This window comes from Lissotriton vulgaris, chromosome 4_1 (assembly GCF_964263255.1).
Source record: "Lissotriton vulgaris chromosome 4_1, aLisVul1.2, whole genome shotgun sequence".
Lineage (NCBI taxonomy): Eukaryota > Metazoa > Chordata > Amphibia > Caudata > Salamandridae > Lissotriton > Lissotriton vulgaris.
Window position 1 is genome coordinate 1889364941 of NC_141691.1, and position 19689 is coordinate 1889384629.

Sequence of the window (19689 nt, forward strand, 5' to 3'; positions counted from 1 at the left end):
TAGTATTTTTGGAGCGAAAAGAGACGCAGGCCTGGCAATTCCTTTCATCGTGTTCTGGTGAGAGGCAAAGGTTGCAGACCTTGTGGTGGTCACTGTGCGGAAATTTAGCTCCACACTAGGGATTTTTTAATTGGAGTCCTTTCCATTAGCCGTAGGGCCGAATGGCGCAAATAGGCCAGCGTCGACGACCGGAATCGAGGATTTTAAAGTCAGCACGTCGAAGGGCACGTGAATGAAACAATACCGTTGAGTGATGATGAGTTGGCCGTCGAAAAGGTTTGGAAACACGGTGCCGGATCGGAGCGCAGCAAGCCACATCCAAACCCGATGGCGGAAACAAACAATCTAAGGATGGAGTCAATGCCCATGTGCACTATCGTCGAAAGGAATATTCACCTATCTCGTGACTACAAAGACTTCTTCCAAGACAACAACAAAGTGCAAACATCCAAGCCCAACACCAGATGGCGATCAATGCACAAAAATGTATTCTGCAGCTCATATGCCTCGAACATTGTTTTATCGGAATTAAGTCTAAGCCAGTTAGCATGTATCGGTGCTGCAACCACCTTCATTCAATTTTGGAAGTTGAATTTGGACTCTAAGGAATTGTTTGAAATAGTAAGAAAAAACTGAGTCTTGTGCGCATAAGAGGTTAGACTGGGGATACAAAATCTATGGCTGCAAGGGGACACGTGCAACTATTAATAAAGAGTGGTGCTCAGGGATGTGTCTTGGAGGACCCCACACTCTAGAGAGAATGGATTTGAATGGAATTGACCATGAGAAAGAGTCTGGATTCTGTTATACAGAATGGGGAGTAACCATTGCAGGATGGTACCCCCCGAAACTAAGACTGATATGTCTAGTGTTGAGTATTATACATGACCCCATATTAAACGCTGACCAGAGTTCAAGCAGCACAAGGACTGATCGCCCCCTTGGCCGAGGATTAAATTAAGATCGTCAGCGATGACAAGGAGGGCTGATTCAGTTCCATGTGTCATTGTCTGCAGCCAGACTATGAAGGGTCCAGAAGATTATGTGTTTCAATAAATTTGAAAACTTGAATGTTGAACACTTTCTCTATAACCTTGAAGGGTAGCGGAAGTAAGAAAATGGGCTTGTAGTTAAACATAATAGAGGGGTCTGAGGAGGGCTTCTTCAAAAGAGAATGTATGATAGTCTGTTTCCAGGCTGTGGGAACAGTGGCAGATTCAAGGAACAGACTCCAGAGAGATGTAAGTGTTGGTACTATAATGTCCAACTTCTGCAAAGTGGACAAGAGAGCATAGGTCGAGTGGGGAGTCTGGTTGAAATTTCAGAGATTTGAATCTCTGAGATCAGTTCGAACTGTTTAGAGTAAGTAGTAAGTGGTCTTCACTGGATGTCAACGCTATGGTTCAATATATACAATTACACCACCATTACTTGTAGTTAGTAAATTCATTGGCTAAGTAATGACAGTCTATTTTCCAAGTGTATGTGGAGTGTTCTATAAAGCTACGCTTTAAATGGACATTCAGAATTGTACTTCGCCCTATTGAGATTCGGGGGTTAAGGGGGAGTAGGAACGATTTTACTCACTGTTTTGTGGCATTCACTTGGGAGGAAACCAGCTCCCTCAGAAGCGCTGCGCCATAGCCGAAGTGCCCTGAAACTATAGAGCATTGATAGTAAGCGTGGTAGAGAGGTAGTGTTAATCCTCTCAACCATAGAGTTGTACGTAGCGCCAGAGGTCAGCGGTCTAGTGTTCAGACCTCCGACGCCTTAAATGTAAGCTGCAAAGTGGGCGCGCCAAAGGCGACGCCATCTGTGCCCGTCTGCTCCCGACCGGGCCCAGGGACCCTGCCCAATTACAGAGAACACATTACTCCAAGGAGCAGCTTCTTTTGGTTGGACAAACTAACATACCATGAAGGGACGGGGGGGCTACTGGACTGTCATGTCAAGGGATTACAGGTATGCAAGCATTGCAAACATACAATAATATCGGGAGGAAAGTAATTTAGATGGAATCAAATAAATCCTCCCTTCAAATTTGTCTGCTCTTCGAGGAGGGCAGTTTCGACGCTCTGTTTGTTACTGAAACCTGGCTTAATGATAACTCGGTCCCAGACATTCTGGGGTTATGCCTCCAGGGTTTCATATTCATAGACTCGACCGCACTGGAAACGTAAGAGGAGGACTTGCGATTGTGATCAAAGAGGAGTTTAAGTGTATCCTTCAACACATCCCCGCCCCGGACTGCAAATGTAGTGAATTTACCATTACCTTCTCACCAACCCATACCTTCTCGGAGTTGTTAATTTACAGGCCCGATGGGCCCGAGGCTGAGTTTTTGGACGGATTTTAGGACACAGTCTTGAGTCTATTGATGAAAGAAAGTCCACATCACTATCCTAGGGGATCTCAACCTGCACTTTGGGGATCAGAGCATCCCTAACGTTAAGAGGTTATAGTAGGAACTGGAGAGCTTAACACTATCCCAATTAATAACATCTGCCACTCACATTAAAGGACACATACTTGACCCTGTGATCACCAATGAGCCCAAAATTTCAATACTACTTCATGGAGAAGTGGAGAAGTGTGGCTCAGTGGTTAGAGGCGGCAGACCCGGAAGCTGAGATCGGCCGTGGACCAGGGTTCGATTCCCCGCCTCGGCGGGCCTCGGGCTCAAAAATTCCACGGATCGACAATTCTCGCTCTGGTGCCTACTCGACTCACGGGATCTCACTCTGCGACTCTGGGCAATAGCTTGCTTAATCTCCACTACGGCCCCTCGCGGCGGGATGCCTGGCTTTCACCTTGTGGATACCCGGCCAGGGTATCTCACAGGGGAATACCAGGACGGGTTCCCTAAGCAAGCGCCTAGAGACCCCTGGGTTATAGCGCGCTATATAAATCGAAGCACATTTACATTTACATTTACATGTCCTAGTACCATGGTCTGACCATCATCTAATTTCTCTCGCACTAGACAAGAGGAAAGTAGCAAAGACCAACATCCAATCCACCAAGTCTGCTTTATCTCCCCAATTAAGAAACTGGGCTAAGTTGAAATTAGACGTCTGGGTGGAATCCCTGTTGTCCTCATGCTTTAATACATGCAGAATCATTGATGAAGTGTATGTCAACTATGAAAGGTGGATTCTTCAGTCACTGGAGAAAGCGGTCCCCAAAATGAATCCTAAACTAACTAACATCAACAAACAGGCATTCTGATTTAATGCTCAGATAGCATTATTGAAGAAAAGGTTTAAAAAGCTGGAAAGGGAATGGAGAAAGACCTATGACCCTCAACTCAAAGCTAAGTATAAATTGGCGATCAGAACCTATCATACCAAAATTAAAGAGGTTCAGGCAGGGTTTATCGAGGAAAAGATCGCACAGGCTCAGAACTCTTCCAAAGAGCTCTTCAGAGTGGTAAAATCTTTAACCACGATTACACAAAACACCCCCCCATCACCAGGCCTCAAAGGTGAAATGCAACGCACTAGCCACCTACTTTCACAAAAAGGTCAGACATTTATAGATCCTGCACTAGCCACCTACTTTCACAAAAAGGTAATAGACATTTATAGATCCTATCTTATGAAGCTGAAAAACTCTACAAGCCATGAAATAGATCAACTGGTGGGAGTAACTCCGGCATTAACCCATTTCCCCGATCTGGATAAGGAGATGGCACAATCACTCAGGAGGGAAATTTCATCAGGCTCCCCTCTAGACCCCTCCCCCCCACAGATTCTTGCAAAAGCCATCGAGGCCCATCTGCCGTCAATTGCTGACGGCTAAACTGCTCCCTACAGACAGGTAGAGTCCCCACCGTATGGAAGCAGGCAATAATAAAACCTTTGCCAAAAAAAATCAGGTCTAGATGTAGCTCTGCCAGAGAACTTCCAACCAATATCACTTCTCCCATTTAAGAAATTGGAGAAATATTTCAACAGAATCCTGTCACAATTTCTGGAAGCTCACCTTCGGCTATATGCTAAACAGATGGGGTTCCACCCTCAGCACAGCACGGAATCCGCTTTGCTAGCAGTATCCGAAGAACTCAAAATGACTCTTGATCAAGATGGATCAGCTGTCATGCTACTCCTGGACCTAAGGCACAAGTTACTACTTGTGTAACGATATATCTGTAAGAGACATTAGTTAGTGATAGATTCCTTACCTTAGAATATCCCCAGGCGTCAGACTGGATTTGGAAATTTTTGCGCAGCAGTACCCTTGCGCGACGGTAGGTGTCGTCTGCATCTCCGCGTCCGTCGTCGGCGCGTACACAGTTACACCGACTCCCGATTGAGGCAAGAATCGGGTTTAAAGCACACAACCTGACCCATAAAGCCATAAACAACAAAGGGCCCAGTAAGATCAGAAATCTGGTAGGCCTATACCTCCCCAATAGAAGCCTGAGGTCAGTCTCTGAGCGCCTGTTAAAAATTACCAGAATAAAAAGGGCCAGATGCGGTAGATGAGCTTTTTCCCATCTGGCGCCCAAGCGATGGACCTCACATCCGCGGGAGATTAGATTCATAGCTTCAGAAGCAACCATCAGAAAAATATTGAAAACCTGGTTGTTCAATGAGTGCAAATAATCTCCTCTTTTGTTGCTTCACTGTGTCTCATGCAAATCCTCATAACAGACTTACATACACAATTACAAGGAGATTGTTTAATCAGTAATGCTTTAAGAAAAGCCGCTATTTTACCATCATTACTGTTATGTCAGATGGTCTGAATAGAAGACCATCGGTCTTCCTGGAATTTCAGTGACAGAAAACAAGGAAGGCAATTTTAATTTCTGACTCGAATCAATGCGATGTTCCAAATGTGAAGTTATCCCTTTTAAACATTTCTGCCATGTTAGACTACATTCATTGATTCCAGAGAGCAAAGGTGTGCCATATGTATTTCTTGACAGCAATAAGCTTGCCATTATGTCCAACAGAACGACCATATTAAAAAATGTATGTACAATAACAAAATGTGGTGGCTCTGAGTGATATTGTTGCGGCCCTGAGTGATGCTGTGGTGGTGCTGAGTGACGCTGTGTTGGTGTTGAGTGATGCTGTGTTGGCTGTGAGTGATGCTTTGGTGGTGCTGAGTGATGCTTTGCTGGTGCTGAGTGATGCTGTGGTGTTGCTGAGTGATGCAGCTGTGGCGCTGAGTGTTGCTGTGGTGGCGCTGAGTGATGCTGTGCCGGCCCTGAGTGATGCTGTGGTGGCCCTGAGTGATGCTGTGGTGGCCCTGAGTGATGCTGTGGTGGCCCTGAGTGATGCTGTGCCGGACCTGAGTGATGCTGTGCCGGACCTGAGTGATGCTGTGCCGGCCCTGAGTGATGCTGTGCCGGCCCTGAGTGATGCTGTGCCGGCCCTGAGTGATGCTGTGCCGGCCCTGAGTGATGCTGTGCCGGCCCTGAGTGATGCTGTGCCGGCCCTGAGTGAGGCTGTGCCGGCCCTGAGTGATGCTGTGCCGGCCCTGAGTGATGCTGTGCCATCCCTGAGTGATGCTGTGCCGGCCCTGAGTGATGCTGTGCCGGCCCTGAGTGATGCTGTCCCGGTGCTGAGTGATGCTGTGGTGGTGCTGAGTGATGCTGTGCTGGTGCTGAGTGATGCTGTGGTGGTGCTGAGTGATGCTGTGGTGGTGCTGAGTGATGCTGTGGTGGCGTTGAGTGAGGCTGTGTTGGTGCTGGGTGATGCTGTGGTGGCGCTGAGTGATGCTGTGGTGGCACTGAGTGATGCTGTGGGGGGCGCTGAGTGATGCTGCGGTGGTGCTGAGTGATGCTGCGGTGGCGCTGAGGGATGCTGCGGTGGCGCTGAGTGATGCTGCGGTGGCGCTGAGTGATGCTGCGATGGCGCTGAGTGATGCTGTGGTGGCGCTGTGTGATGCTGCGGTGACAGTGTCTTTGCTAGTTGCAGTGGGTAGAAGAGGGGTAGAGGGGGAGAAGAGGGGTAGAAGAGGGTTAGAAGAGGGGTCGAGGGGGAGAAGAGAGATAGAAGAGGGTTAGAAGGGTAGTAGTGGGGTAGAAGAGGGTTAGAAGGGTATTAGAGGGGTAGGGGGTGGTAGAGGGGTAGCTGGCTAGAAGAGAGGTAGAGGAATAGAAGGGGGTAGAGTAGAGGGGTAGAGTAGAGGAAGAGGGGTAGAAGAGAGGTAGGGATACATAAGCAAATGAAAAGGAAGCTATCGACTTCAGGAATGTCAAAGAAAGCTCTCCTATAGCTACCACTCTCCTGTGACCTTATAGATGCATCGTAGGAGAGCAAGTAGCTTTCATCAGCACTAAGCAAGACTGCACTGGAGGGTCTGGGTTCTTGCAGCTCTGGCTCTAGGCCATGCCCTTAACTTCTTTATAAATATTTGACCAACAAGAAGAAAAGAAATACATTTTTTAAGTGACCCGTTAAAGCTTTTAAAATATTGGATGGATAGAGGTGCATCTAAATAGAATATATCCTGTGGTAGAAAAGCAGTTAAAAAGATAGCGATCCAGAAACTCCTGTTCAGTCATTTCTGTGATATTTGGAAGATTCTGGAGGACAGACATATGTAATCCTGCTTCACAGTAGAGGTCTTGTGGATTAAGCTGCTAATTGTAATATAGTTTGTTATGGAAATAGAATCATTTGAACAGTGATAAAAAATGATCTAATAATTGCGCAAGTGGCTTATAAGCCAAGGTCCATGGGAGCACGGTTTCCGAAGGTAGAAGCCTTATAAAGTCTAGCTAGTCACTCCATCAAACTATTGAATCCCTTGATAGATTGACAAGATAACTGGCGAAATGAAGCAATGGGACCTACTTGGACATCAGAACCCTTTAGCACACACTTCAAAACCCACAGCACCATGGAACTATATGCCACAAATTTTGCAGGTTCTGGTTGATTCTGGTGCTTGGTTCATATCCGGAATAATGGCCGCTCCGGATTAGTGATTTGTGCAGGTCTGTGTTTGCTGGTGCTGCATCACAGTAGGCAGGGTTTGCTGGCACGGACCTGTTGCCAGTGCGTGCCTGGGCGGAGGTGTTGTGATGTGTATGATTGATCAGATCTGCTCTTGCTGTCTTCTGGTGAATGTTCATCAAATTTGAAAGACGTTGTGGTGCTTTGATGACAGCTGTGCAGCCTTGCCGGATTTACCATGCTCTATGGCAGACCTGGATGCTTGTTTCTTCTCAGTGGTCTATTATTTGTCCTCAGACATTTGTTGGGCAGCTGGAGGTGTGATGTGATTGGTGGAATGCAGCATGGTGGGAAGTCCTAGCACTATCAGGCAGCGCCTCGAGTCTTTGTGGCATCATTTAGTAAAGCGCCTGCCTCGGAGGCACTGTGGGCCTCTGGGTGAGGGCTACGGGGAGAGCCTTTGTGACTGAACGTGGAGCTCATTCTGAAGTGCCCTGAGAGTATAAACTGTCGTCAGATGAGGGTTTCCACTGCAGACTTGACGCACACAAGCAGATTCAGTTTACCTTATACATTGTGTCTGTCCACTCAGCCTTTCATCCTGCTGAGGTTGATAAAATGAGTACCTTTACACACGTAATGTTTTGTTATTTTCGCTGTGATGCGGCCCCCGGTCAACAAAATAAGACCGGAAGCCGTACCACAGAGGTTCAGAAACAAGCCCTGCAGGGACCAGACCGGATCTTTTGAAGAATGCGTTCAGGCGATAGACCGCTTTCTCAAGCAGGACAAGCACAAGTGCGCGCAGCAGCAGGGGGAGGGGAGAGAGGAGGGGGCCTGCGAGATTCCCATGCGGGAGCGAGCAGCAAGAGCGATAATTTATACCATATGGCGCCAGGTGCTCACTCCCGCAAGGGAATCGCCACACGTGCATGCGTTGCCCTTGAAGGCAATGGAACGCGTACACGTTTTTGGCTGAAAAAATAGAAGCCATTCCAAAAGGTATTTTGCCCATGCAACGCATGCGCGCTGCTAGGCGAGACCTAAAAACAGGGCTAAATATTTTATTTGCTGGAATCTTTAAATTTACTCTGTAATGTAGAGTTCTGGCAGCCATTTTGCATTTGGGACAGGAAAGTAAAAAAAAAAACAGACCTCTAGTGCTATTGCTGATGCTCATTTTAGTAGATATTGACTATATTTCCTCCTAATTGGAGCATATGGCTCTTAAATTAAACCCTCTGCATTCTGTACTGTATGATCTAAACTTGATTTTATTCTTCTCATAATTTAATAAACAAAAATATATAAACTGATAAGTAACAAGCACTGCAATTAAGAGGATTATTGCTCATAAAATGCATATTTCAAAATTAGACAGCAGTTTTGTGAACGTCTGCATGATGATGAATCAATGATGTTTTAGTGGGAAACAATTTGGTCTGGCTGAAAACGGTATATGTGCTTTGTGTTTGTTGGCAAAAGGGTACATATAGACAACATAATACAACAAAATATATATATTTAAAGGAATTGTAATCACAGCAATACCACCAAAAATAAGAAGAAAATAACTTTAGGAGGAGAAGAAACAAACACCAACCCTTACAGTTTCTTTGTTCAAGGTTTCAAAACTCACCCCAAGGAACTGAGTCCTTACTCTGGGGACCATGAGGTAGCGGGCTTGGTGGGTCGGAGAGGGTTCTTTTGTGTCCTGGGGGTGGGGGAGGAGGTCTCTTCTTTGAAAGTGTGGAGCTGCCACTAGGGGTTTGAATGCTTAAGGGGAGGGTTGAAGGTGGGCCAGTTGGAGCTAGAAAAGCATAAAAAAAATCTTACAAAAACAGAACGAGTAAACCAAAATTGCAATTGAACACGTTGATGATTCAAGGGCACTATTAAAGCGCAAAATCAATAGCAAAAGGAAGCCAAATTTAAAATCATCTTAAACAATGATCACCAAAACACTAAACTTTATAAAATGGCAAATCATTCATAATGTACATAAATATGGACATAACAGAATAAAAAAAACACAGACTAGTTTGTAATTAACTCTATTTGAATTCCCCTCTCCACAAGAGAGCCGTGGAATGACCTTATCAAAACGTTACATACATAAACATATACATTAGAAACAAGACAGGTAGTGCCCACGGTTTCATATCTCAATGCAGTGAAACCACATCAAATAAATGTCATCCTGGAAACGATGCAGGAAGAAAAGAGTATTCCAAGAATATGGTGGCTCAGAACTCAGTGGAGACAAAGCAGTAGCGTGACAACTAATGAATATTAGATACAGGCAGGCAGCATATGGGAAGAGAAATTGTTCCGATGTTCAGCCACCAAAGGAGAGAAAGCAGTAAAAAAAAAGATTGCACGGGCTGGGAAGAACGTAAAGAACATAAGATAACAATGGAACAAATATAGGGGCAGGCAAAGGCATCTTAAAGTGATAAAGAGAAAATTAAACAGAAGAAAGGGTGAAACGATAGTCAACGAAAAGCAGCAACAGAAGAGGTAGCAGACTTAGGAGATAAATGGAAGAGGAGACAGTTAGCAGAGTTATAAACGGAGAAAATAAAAGTCAAGGAGTAAACATGGAAGAACTGCAGGCAAGCAGGACATGGTAAGAGTAAACATGAAGACTGCCTAATTCTTCAGCGGAAGCTTGTCAATTTTGGAAAGAATATAGTAACAAGATCAGAGTCCCACAGTGCAAGATGAATCATGGACAACAGGGCAAGGAGAGATGCTGGATAAGTAGAAAAAAGCAGCGACGAGTTGGCGAGAAAGCGTGGTGCTCAGATGTAGGAAACAGAATTGCCTAGCATAAAGGAGAACCAGAATCGTAAGAGGAGTGCAGCAAGCATTGAGACTCACTATCAGCATCGGCCTTGAAGCAGGCAATATAAGCAATGGAAAGGGCAGGTGTTAGCCAAGAAGGTGGAAGCTTATGAGAAGAGGTGCCAATGGCAATTGGATAAGCACAGTCTAAGGTGCAAGACATAGTATTAGAGAGTAGAGAAGAGACCTGAGCGGGGATGAGAGAATGAGGATAGGGAAGACGTTTAAGAATGCAAGAGGCAAAAATGACAGCGGCACATAGGCCACAAGAGAAACACGTTAGAAGAGACCAAAAACAATATAAGAGAGGTCGAGGATAGGAAAAAGGCATAACACAAAGGAGGAAAAGGGCAACAGAGGAGGGGATGCAGAAGGGATCAGGATAAAGCGGTAAAAGAGGCTTTTCACACAACTATTAAACTAGGTGATTCAGGGGCATGCAAGAAGCAGGGGCAGAGATGGCAGGAGGGATATCAGAGTGGAAGGGCATAAACCATGTCTCCGTGAAATTGAGGGACCGGATATTCAGCATAAAGGAAAAGATTGTGAGTGGCAAAGAACTTGTTTCTTAAAGAGCTGGCATTCCACACGTGATAGAAATAGGGGAGAAGATAACAAGCACGAGGAGAATAGATAAGACAGTCAACTAATTGGCCATGATATGCATAATGCGAGAAGCAGACATTCCAATGGCTTATCTGCAATATGTATGAAGGCACAAAGCATTGGCCTGTACAAAATGATGTATACTGAGCAAAGGAAGGGGGCATCAAGCTATGTAAGAGGAGAGTAAATAACAACCAAATTATCAAGCTTGCATGCACAGTCGATCTGGGTTGGTCCTGATGGTTATTTCGATTAGTCCAGCAGCATGTACAAGGGCACCCAGACAAAGTGCACCCTAAAGACAGCAGAAAATATAGTGATGTCCAGCCAGTGCTCATGTATGGATGCAGAGGGAACAGAACATTTAAGGTTATGCAATCCAACCGGGGAACCAAAGGTGAGGATGGTGGCATACAGTGATTAATGCTGGCTTCTAGCACAATATTGATAGAACTTTGACGTTCCAGGTGTGCTTTTGCACCATTAACAAGGAGGAAAGGGGTCATACCAGCCAGCCACTTAAGAGAGAGCTGGGTGCCGAAGGCTGAGGGTTCAAGTGTATGATGACAAACCCCAGAGACAATGCTGACACAGCCTTGAATCTGACTCCCAGTGCTAATACACATACAACATGGTGGAAAGACCACTGAGAATCAAGCAGACCGAGATGGAAGCTGCTGATGAGGATGAAGGAATCTGGTGATGACCGGGTCATTAGTTATTTAATCAACCAATATACATGATGTGAAAGATCAATAAATCTTAGTCCACTACATATCTTCCTATGCAATCATACTATCAAAATTCTGAGACTATGCCCTGCCTTCCCACAAAAATATGCATTCTTACAGATAATGGGAAACCGATGAGTTATTAAGACTCAGTAGAAGATACTATTTCAATTTTCAGATTCCCAAATTCTAGGTATCTCCTACCAGTGGGTTAAGAGTCAGCTGGCTCTAGTAGGGACAATTAGAGCACCATTATCCTAGCTTTTTTTTATCAGAGCTAAAGTGGAAGATCAGTATAGGGGTGGGGTGAAGGACAACAAGGTCAGCCAAACCACTACATGCAACACCAATACCAGACCAGGATCCAGGTGTACTAATTCTAACCACAAAAGTACCCCCACTCCCACTCTCTAGTTAACATGAATAATCAAGACCATAAACCGATCTGCTTAGATATGGATTATCAACCGTACATAAAAATGTGAATGATATGAAAGTACACTCTTCTGCACAACTAGAATGAAGTGTTTTTTCTGTGAAAAAAACATGAACCTACACATAATGTCTCTGGGTTGCCCCTTCCTTCTAACTTCTATCCGCCAACTTCAATAAGGTTAAAAGAGATCATAAAACATTTGAGAATAAAGTAGTACCCAGTTTTGACAATCAGTTAAAAATAATAAACATGTGAATTTTAAATCGGCACTTGATGAAATGATTGTCATCAATGATCTGGCGAACAATAGATAGGTATAAAAAGTGAGATTATCGGAATGAAACCGTAAATCATATTTATAATTAGGAATCATACAAGGACCTGCGCAGCACTGTGCCTGGGCTTATACAGAATGCTTTGAACAAAGGATGGGTGAGTGAGAAGACATTTTTTCCCTCAATACCATCTCACTAGATCAGGGCTGAAAATAACACCTGGGCCTCTCAAAGCACAAGTTAATACTTGTGTAACGATATATCTGTAATAGAAATTAGTTAGTGATAGATTCCTTACCTTAGAATATCCCCAGGCGTCAGACTGGATCCTGAAAGGTTTGCTTAGCAGTACCCCGGCACGTCAGTAGGTGGCGTCCTGCGGCTCCGCATCCATCTCTGGCATCGTCAGCCCGAGATGACGTCATGGAGAGTACTTAGGCGCCAGCCATGCGCGCTGACGTCAGTTCTGTACAGTTCTGTGCGAGGAACACAGAGCCATGCAAGATACTGACCATTGGTGCAAAAAACTAGTGCCCTAAAAGGGATGACCTTAACCCTAGTAATTAGTTTGCAGAACGGGGAGGATGGGTGGGGCGGTAAGGAATCTATCACTAACTAATGTCTCTTACAGATATATAGTTACACAAGTAGTAACTTGTGCATCTGAAAGATACACGTTAGTGATAGATTCCTTACCTTAGAATAGATACCCCAGCAATACCAACCCCGGTGGTGGGCCTGCGAACAAGAATACACCAGAAAGTCACAGAGAACAGAGCGTCCAAAGAAGCCGTCACTCCGGACGGGACTGTCAAGGCAGTAGAGTTTGGTAAATGTGTGTAGCGAGGTCCACGTAGCTGTCTGATAAATGTCCTGCAAGGGAACGCCACGTCCCAAGGCAGTAGTGGCTGCTGTCGCCCTGGTAGAATGGGCACACAGTCCCACAATAGGCTCCTTCTTGGCCAAGGAGTAACATGCTTTGATGCACAAAATGACCCACAGGCAGATGGTCCTTTTGTGCATGACCCGACCTTTTTTGGCGCCCACGTAGCGGACAAAGAGCTGATCATCGACCCAGAACTGCTGTGTACGCTGCAGATAGAATGCGAGCGCATGTTTTGGGTCCAGACTGTGGAGCCTCTCTTCCTCTCTGGAAGGATGCGGAAAGAAGGTGGGAAAAGTGATGGTCTGCCCGATGTGGAAAGGCGTGACAACCTTTAGCAAGAAAGAAGGACGGGTCCTCAGAACCACCTTGTCCGGATGAACAGAAAGGAAAGGAGGTTTAGAAGAAAGAGCCTGGAGCTCACTCACTCTTCTGGCAGAGGTGATAGCAACCAGGAAAGCATTCTTTAAGGTGAGAAGACGCAAGGGACAGTTATGAAGGGGCTCGAAGGGAGCGCACATCAGAAAAGTCAAGACAAGATTCAAATCCCACTGAGGCATTATGAAGGTCACGGGCGGGAACGTGTGCGTAATGCCTTTAAGCAAACGGTTAACAACCAGGGACTTAAAAAGAAGGCTGATCTGGAAGCCGTAGAAAGGCAGAGATAGCTGAATGATAACCTTTGATAGTGTCCAGAGCAGAGCCCTGCTGGGAGAAAGAAAGAAGGAACAGAAGGACTTCGAAAAGAGGGCAGGAAGGGGATCCACAGACTTTGCTGTGCACCATGCCACAAACTTGTTTCACCTGCAGGCATAAAGCATTTTCGTGGAGGAACGCCTGGCTGCCAGAATGACATCACAGACTTCGGGAGGAAGATCGAAAGGTGTCAACTGTCGTGGCTCAATCTCCACGCATGGAGGTGGAGGCTGGACAGGTTCGGGCGAAGGACCGTCCCCTGCTGCTGCCACAAAAGATCCTCCCGAAGAGGCAGACTGATCGGGAAATCAACACTCATACTGAGAAGCTCGGGATACCAGACTCTTCGAGCCCAGTCCAGAGCCACAAGAATAACTTGGGATCGGTCGCGTCTGATCTTCAGCACTCTGGGCATAAGTGGTATAGGCGGAAAGGCGTACAACAGACCTCAACTCCACTTGTGACGAAAAGTGTCACCGAGCGAGTGCCGCCTTGGAAATTCCAACGTGCAGAAATCAAGACATTGCGCGTTCTCTTCAGTGGCGAATAGATCTAACGGTTGTATGGCATTACAACGCGGGCTTTTACCCCGCATGCCATTACAACGCGGGGATTACAACGAAAGACATTACGACTTTCGCGGGAGGGCGCTGGATAGTGGAATAGTTTAATTTTCTATTCCAGCCCACGTTGACAGTAGGGAAGGTGTTGGATAGAAAATTAAACTATTCCCTATCCAAAAGCGCCCTCCAGCGATAGTCGTCGTAATCCCCGCGTTGTCATGGCTGTTTTCCGATCTAACCTAGGCTCTCTTCACTGCTGAAAGAGACCTTGCGCCACGTCCGAGTTCTTGATCCATCATCCATCAAGCAACAGCGGCTGAGTTAGTCCGCCCTGGCGTTCAGAGATCCTACCAGGTGTTGAACCACCAAGGTAATGCCTTGGCGTTCCAGCCATGTCCAGAGGGGCAGAGCCTCTTGACAAAGGGTCCACGACCCCACCCCACCCTGTTTGTTGCAATACCACATGGCAGTGGTGTTGTCCATGAACACCTGCACTACACTTCCCCAGACAGAGGGAAGGAATGCCTTCAGTGCAAGCAGGATCGCCCGCAGCTCCAGAAGGTTGATATGGAGCCGGGACTCCGCCGGAAACCAGAGGCCGCTGATCTCCGCCTCTCCCAAGTGGCCTCCCGATCCCAAGAGGGACCCGTCCGTCTCCACTGTGGGCTCTAGTTGGAGAAGGGAGAGGGATCTGCCACCGACCCAATAGCGATTTGTGAGCCACCACTGCAACCGTCGTGCTGTGCCCTCCAAGATCTGAACATGGTCGGACAGGCCGCCCTGATGTTGCGCCCACTGGAACGCTAGGTCCCACTGCAGAGCCCGCATATGCCATCTGACATGAGTCACCAGCAGGATGCAGGACCCCATCAGGCCCAGAAGCCGGAGGGTCATCCTGAGGGAAACCCGAAATAAAGGCCGAAAGATCGGAATCATAGCCTGAATATCCCAGACTCGCTGTTCGGGAGAGTAAACCAGAAACAGCGTTGAATCCAGAACCGCTTCGATGAAGGGGAGCTTCTGAGAGGGAGTCAGGTGCGACTTTGGCACATTGATGGAGAACCCCAGCAAATGCAGGTCGGCCATTGTCTGGAGTTGGGTGACGACTGCCTGGGGCGAGTCCGCCTTCAACAGCCAGTCGTCGAGGTAGGGAAAGACTGACACCCATGACCTGCGCAGATGAGCTGCGACCACCACCATCACCTTCGTGAACACCCGAGGGGCACTGGTATGGCCGAAGGGGAGCACGGCAAACTGAAAATACTCCTGGCCTACCGTGAACCGTAGGTAGTGCCGGTGGGCTGTCAGGACGGGGATGTAAAAATAAGCGTCCTGCAAGTCCAATGCCACCATCCAGTCTCCAGCGTCCAGGGCAGCCAGGAGCTGAGCAAGAGTCAGCATCTTGAACTTCTCCTTACGGAGGAAGCGATTGACGTTCCGGAGGTCCAAGAAGGAGCACAGGCTCCCCTTGTCCTTCTTGGAGACCAGAAAGTAGTGGGAATAACAACCACTCCCTACTTCCTGACCGGGAAAGCACTCAATGGCCCCCTTGGCCAGTAGGGCAGAGACTTCTTGACGGAGAAGAGTCAAATGATCCCCGACATGCGGTGGTACCGATGTGACATGGCCGGAGGGGAGAACAGAAAGGGGAGTGCGTAACCTAGGCTGATTATCTGCAGCACCCACTTGTCTGAAGTAATGTCGCGCCAGTGATGGAGGTGGTGGCATATCCTGCCACCCACCAGCGTGGGGTGCTCTCTGAAGCTCGGATTAGGAAGGCTTATAGGTGGAAGCAGCGAGGGTGGAAGCGAACTGACCCGCGCGCTGGTTACCAGACCCACCCCTGTGGAATCCACGGCCGCAGCCACACTGAGGCTGGTTCTGCACAGGCTTGCTTGAAAAGCATGCCTGGGAGCCCCTGCCCTGGCCACTGAAGGAACGAAACCAAGGCATGGCAGGGTTCTTGGTGGAAAGACTTGGCCATGGCACGAGAGTCTTTAAAGCGCTCCAGAGCATTGTCTGCCTTATCGCCAAAGAGGTGGGAGCCATCAAAGGGCATGTCCATGAGCGAGCACTGGACATCGGGTGAGAGCCCAGTGGAACGCAACCAGGTGTGGCGCCGCAACAACGCAGAGTCGTAGATATTGCCCTGCTCAACAAATCAGCGGTGTCCAAACCACACAACATGGCAAACTTCGCCTCATCCTTACCCTCTGCAATTACTTGGGAAAGTACAGCCTGGACCTCCTCAGAACACTGAGGCAAGACCTGAGTAACAGAATCCCACACTGCCTCTACCCCAAGCTGGCTGAGGTAAAAAACAACTTCTTGCCAAATAGGTCTAGCTTTTTAGAGCCCTTATCTGGTAGAGCCATGGGAATAGCACTCTGCGACGTCGAGAAATGATTGACCAGTCTCTCAAGCCTGGGGTGAGTGGTCAAGAAAGCGGAATCACCAGGCGCCAGGCGATGACGCCTAGCAATGTTTTTATCCACCGGCGCCCTCATGACCGGACGCAACTAAGTGCCCAGGAGTACTTCGGTGAGAGCCCCATTGAAAGGGAGCAGCGGCGTAGACTCCGTCTGGAGCACCTCCGTAAGGATGTTGGTTTTAAGGGCCACCGTAAGGAGGTCGAGATGGAGAGCATCTGCAGCCCGACGCAGTACCACGGTGTAGGAAGCTCCTTCCTCCATAGTAGGTGGAGGAGAGGCAAAGCCCGGTTCAGACGACACTTCAAGTTCGCCCGCATCCTGAAGGTCGTCCACCCAATCCTGCTCGGAGTCACACTGCAGTACAAGGGGGTCCTCGGAGCCGTCCCAGTCCTGGTCTGGCTCCGGAGTAGAGGGAGCCGACTGCGGCGGCAGGGCTGGAGCTGGAGAAGTTGTAAGCGGCGTCTGGAACGGCGCCGAAAATGACACTGGCAGGGGCCGAGCCGGAGCCGTATGCCAATTCCGATCCCAGGCCAGAATGAAATGGTCTAGGAACCGGGGCAGGGGTGGGAGAAACGACACCCAGTGCGGCGCCTGTGGCGGAGCCAAGGGTGGCGCCGGGGCCTGAGCCAAGGGCGGCACTAGGGCCAGAACCAATGGCGGCACCAGGGCCGGAGCCAGTGGCGCTGCACCTTGTGGCGTTGGGGCCGGAGGAGCAGCATCTTGTGGTGCCGGGGCTGGCGCCGGCGGGAGCCTGGGGTCTAAAAAGGCGGTCCATGGCAGCAAGAAACTCTTGCATCTGTTCAGGAGTGGCCAACGGACCCGGGTATAGCGGATAGCCGCCGGACTCCCCGGCTTCAGAGTAACCGCAGGGAACTGAACCCCTGTCCCCCTCGTCCGCCTCAGGGGAGCGACAGAGAGCGATCATGCTTCTTTGACTTCTTTTTATTGTGTCGCTTACCGGAATCTGAAGGCGAAGACTTAAAGCCCGAGGAGCGACGGCTTCAGTGCCGAGAACGGCCCCTAGACCCGGAGCGGCCATGATAGGAGTGCCGGACCTCCAGCCACTCCTGGCGCCGCTCCCACCAGGCCTTCGGGGCCATGGCTCGACAGTCTCGGGAGTCATGGCCTGTCTTCAGTCAGTGGAGGCACACATCGTGGAGGTCCGCCACCGACATGTTACGGCGGTACGACCCACAAGACTTAAGGCATCCCTACGTGCACCAGGAGACAAGAAAGGGAGACAAAAAGTCTCAAAAAGGTAGTAAAAAAATGACTGAGGTATGTGCTCAATCCGCTTTCGGCATGGAAGAAAAAGGAACTGACATCAGCGCGCACGGGTGGCGCCTAAGTACCTTCCTTGACGCCATCTCGGTGCTCACGATGCCGGTGACAGATGCGGACGTGCAGGCGTACTGCTAAGTAAAACTTTCCGGATCCAGTCTGACGCTTGGGGATTATTCTGAGATAAGGAATCTATCACCAACGTCTCTCTTTCAGATGGTAAGGTTTTGATTCCATGACTACAGCTTGTTCAGAATTCAGCCGCCCGACTTATTTCGGCTACCAAAATACGCCTCGTATTCGCATCTTTTCCATGCGCTCCACTGGCATACGATCACAAAGGGCATCCAATTCAAAGCCTTATGTTATGTGCACAATACGAAAGTTGGTTTGGCTCAGCGATATATATTCAGGATCTGGAGGAGCTCTATCAGCCCCCACGTATGCTAAGATCAATGAACCAGGCTATGAGTACTGTGCCTAGGTTCAGACTGGCCCGCATGGGTGCCTGCCTTTCACTGCTATGGGTCTTAGACTGTGGAATGCTCTTCCAGAATCTTTGGGAAACTTCCTAGCTTCTTGCATTTTGTAAAGGTCTGAAGACTTGGTTATTTTAAACAGCGGCTAGGCCACCTTACCCTCTTGATTTGCACCGGGAAACCCTGAGTGGGTAGATGTAACACTTTATAAGATTATAAACAATAATAAAAAATAACAGATTTCTGCCTTGTGAAAGAGGTGGGCCTAGCACCACAACGGATGAGGGTGTCCAGCACGGCACAAAAGAAGGTGTCCTTGGCGGCACAAAGTAGAATCAGGATTTACCTGATGTTTACAGCCATCACCCAGAGGGCCATGGTTATGTGTTTGCATCCAAAAACCAGTCATAGAGATAGGGAAGACTGGAACCACTGATCTCCCCAGATGTATTGCGACCACAGCCATCACCTAGGTGAACACCCATGGGGTACTGGTGAGGCCAAAGGGAAGCACGGTAAACTGAAAGTCTTGAGGCCCACCGTAAACCGCAAGTAGCGGCGATGGGCAGGCAGGACTGGAATATGGAAAAAAGCGTCCTGCAAGTCCAATGCATCTTGAACTTCTCCTTTTTGGGGAAGTAGTTGAGGGCTATGAGGCTGAGGATAGGACGAAGGCCTCTGTCCTTCTTTGGAACCAGAAAATAGCAGGAATAGCGACCACAGCCTATTTCTGGCCCAGGAACCCTCTCTATAGCTCCCTTGGCCACAACAGTTTTGACTTCCTCGCGAAGTAGGGCAAGGCGGTCCTCAGTCAGCCAATAGTAAGTTGGAGGCATGGATGGAGAGGACGTCTCAAAGGGAAGGGAGTAGCCCCTTCAGACTATTTGCAACACCCACCTGTCCAAGGTTATAGCCGCCAGTGGTGGAGGTGATGGTGTATCCTTCCACCAACTGGACACCCATGATCTGGGACAATCAGACTAGGAAGGTTTGGAGGAGGAGGTGAAGGGGTGGTGCACTGATCTGACTTCTGGCCTCCCGACCCATGGTGTCAGGGTGAACTGCAAACACGGCCATGCAGAGGTTGTAGAACTTGCGTGGTCCTCTAGCTGGGGTGGGGCAGGCACAGTTTGAAGCTCCTTCTGTAACCACGAAAGGAGTGTAGGGCAGATGTACGCCGGAATGACACAGAGAGGCCCAAGGACTTGACCGTAGCCTGTGACTCCTTGAAGCGCTATAGCCCTGCATCCGCCCTGTGTTTCGAAGAGACGAAAGACATCAAAGGGCATGTCCATAAGATTGGCTTGGACATCCCCTGAGAAACCAGACGTTCTCAGCCAGGCGTGGTGCTAATGCCCACTATTGAGGAAATCACGTCATGTTGAGGCCACATTGTATAGCAAACTTTGCTGCATCTCTCCCGTCTGCAACAGCTTGGGAGAGGACAGCCCGGGCCTCCTCAGGGGCTTGTGGCAGCACTTGCGCAACCATTTCCCATAGCAAATGGGAATAACGGCCCAAGAGGCATGCAGTGTTTACCGACCGC

At 48.4% G+C, this 19689-nt stretch overlaps 1 protein-coding gene across 3 annotated transcripts in view; it reads right to left on the reverse strand.

Moving 5' to 3' along the window:
• The window catches only part of ASAP1 (ArfGAP with SH3 domain, ankyrin repeat and PH domain 1), a 1926573-nt gene that overhangs the window by 262802 nt on the left and 1644082 nt on the right, over positions 1 to 19689 (reverse strand). For 2 of the 3 annotated variants that reach the window (XM_086966220.1, XM_086966221.1), the window contains one exon: positions 8554 to 8724. The exons of the other annotated variant lie outside the window; for it this stretch is intronic. In XM_086966220.1, coding sequence (XP_086822346.1) covers positions 8554 to 8724 — 171 coding nt within the window. The remainder of the gene's footprint in view (positions 1 to 8553; positions 8725 to 19689) is intronic. 3 annotated transcript variants of the gene reach the window in all.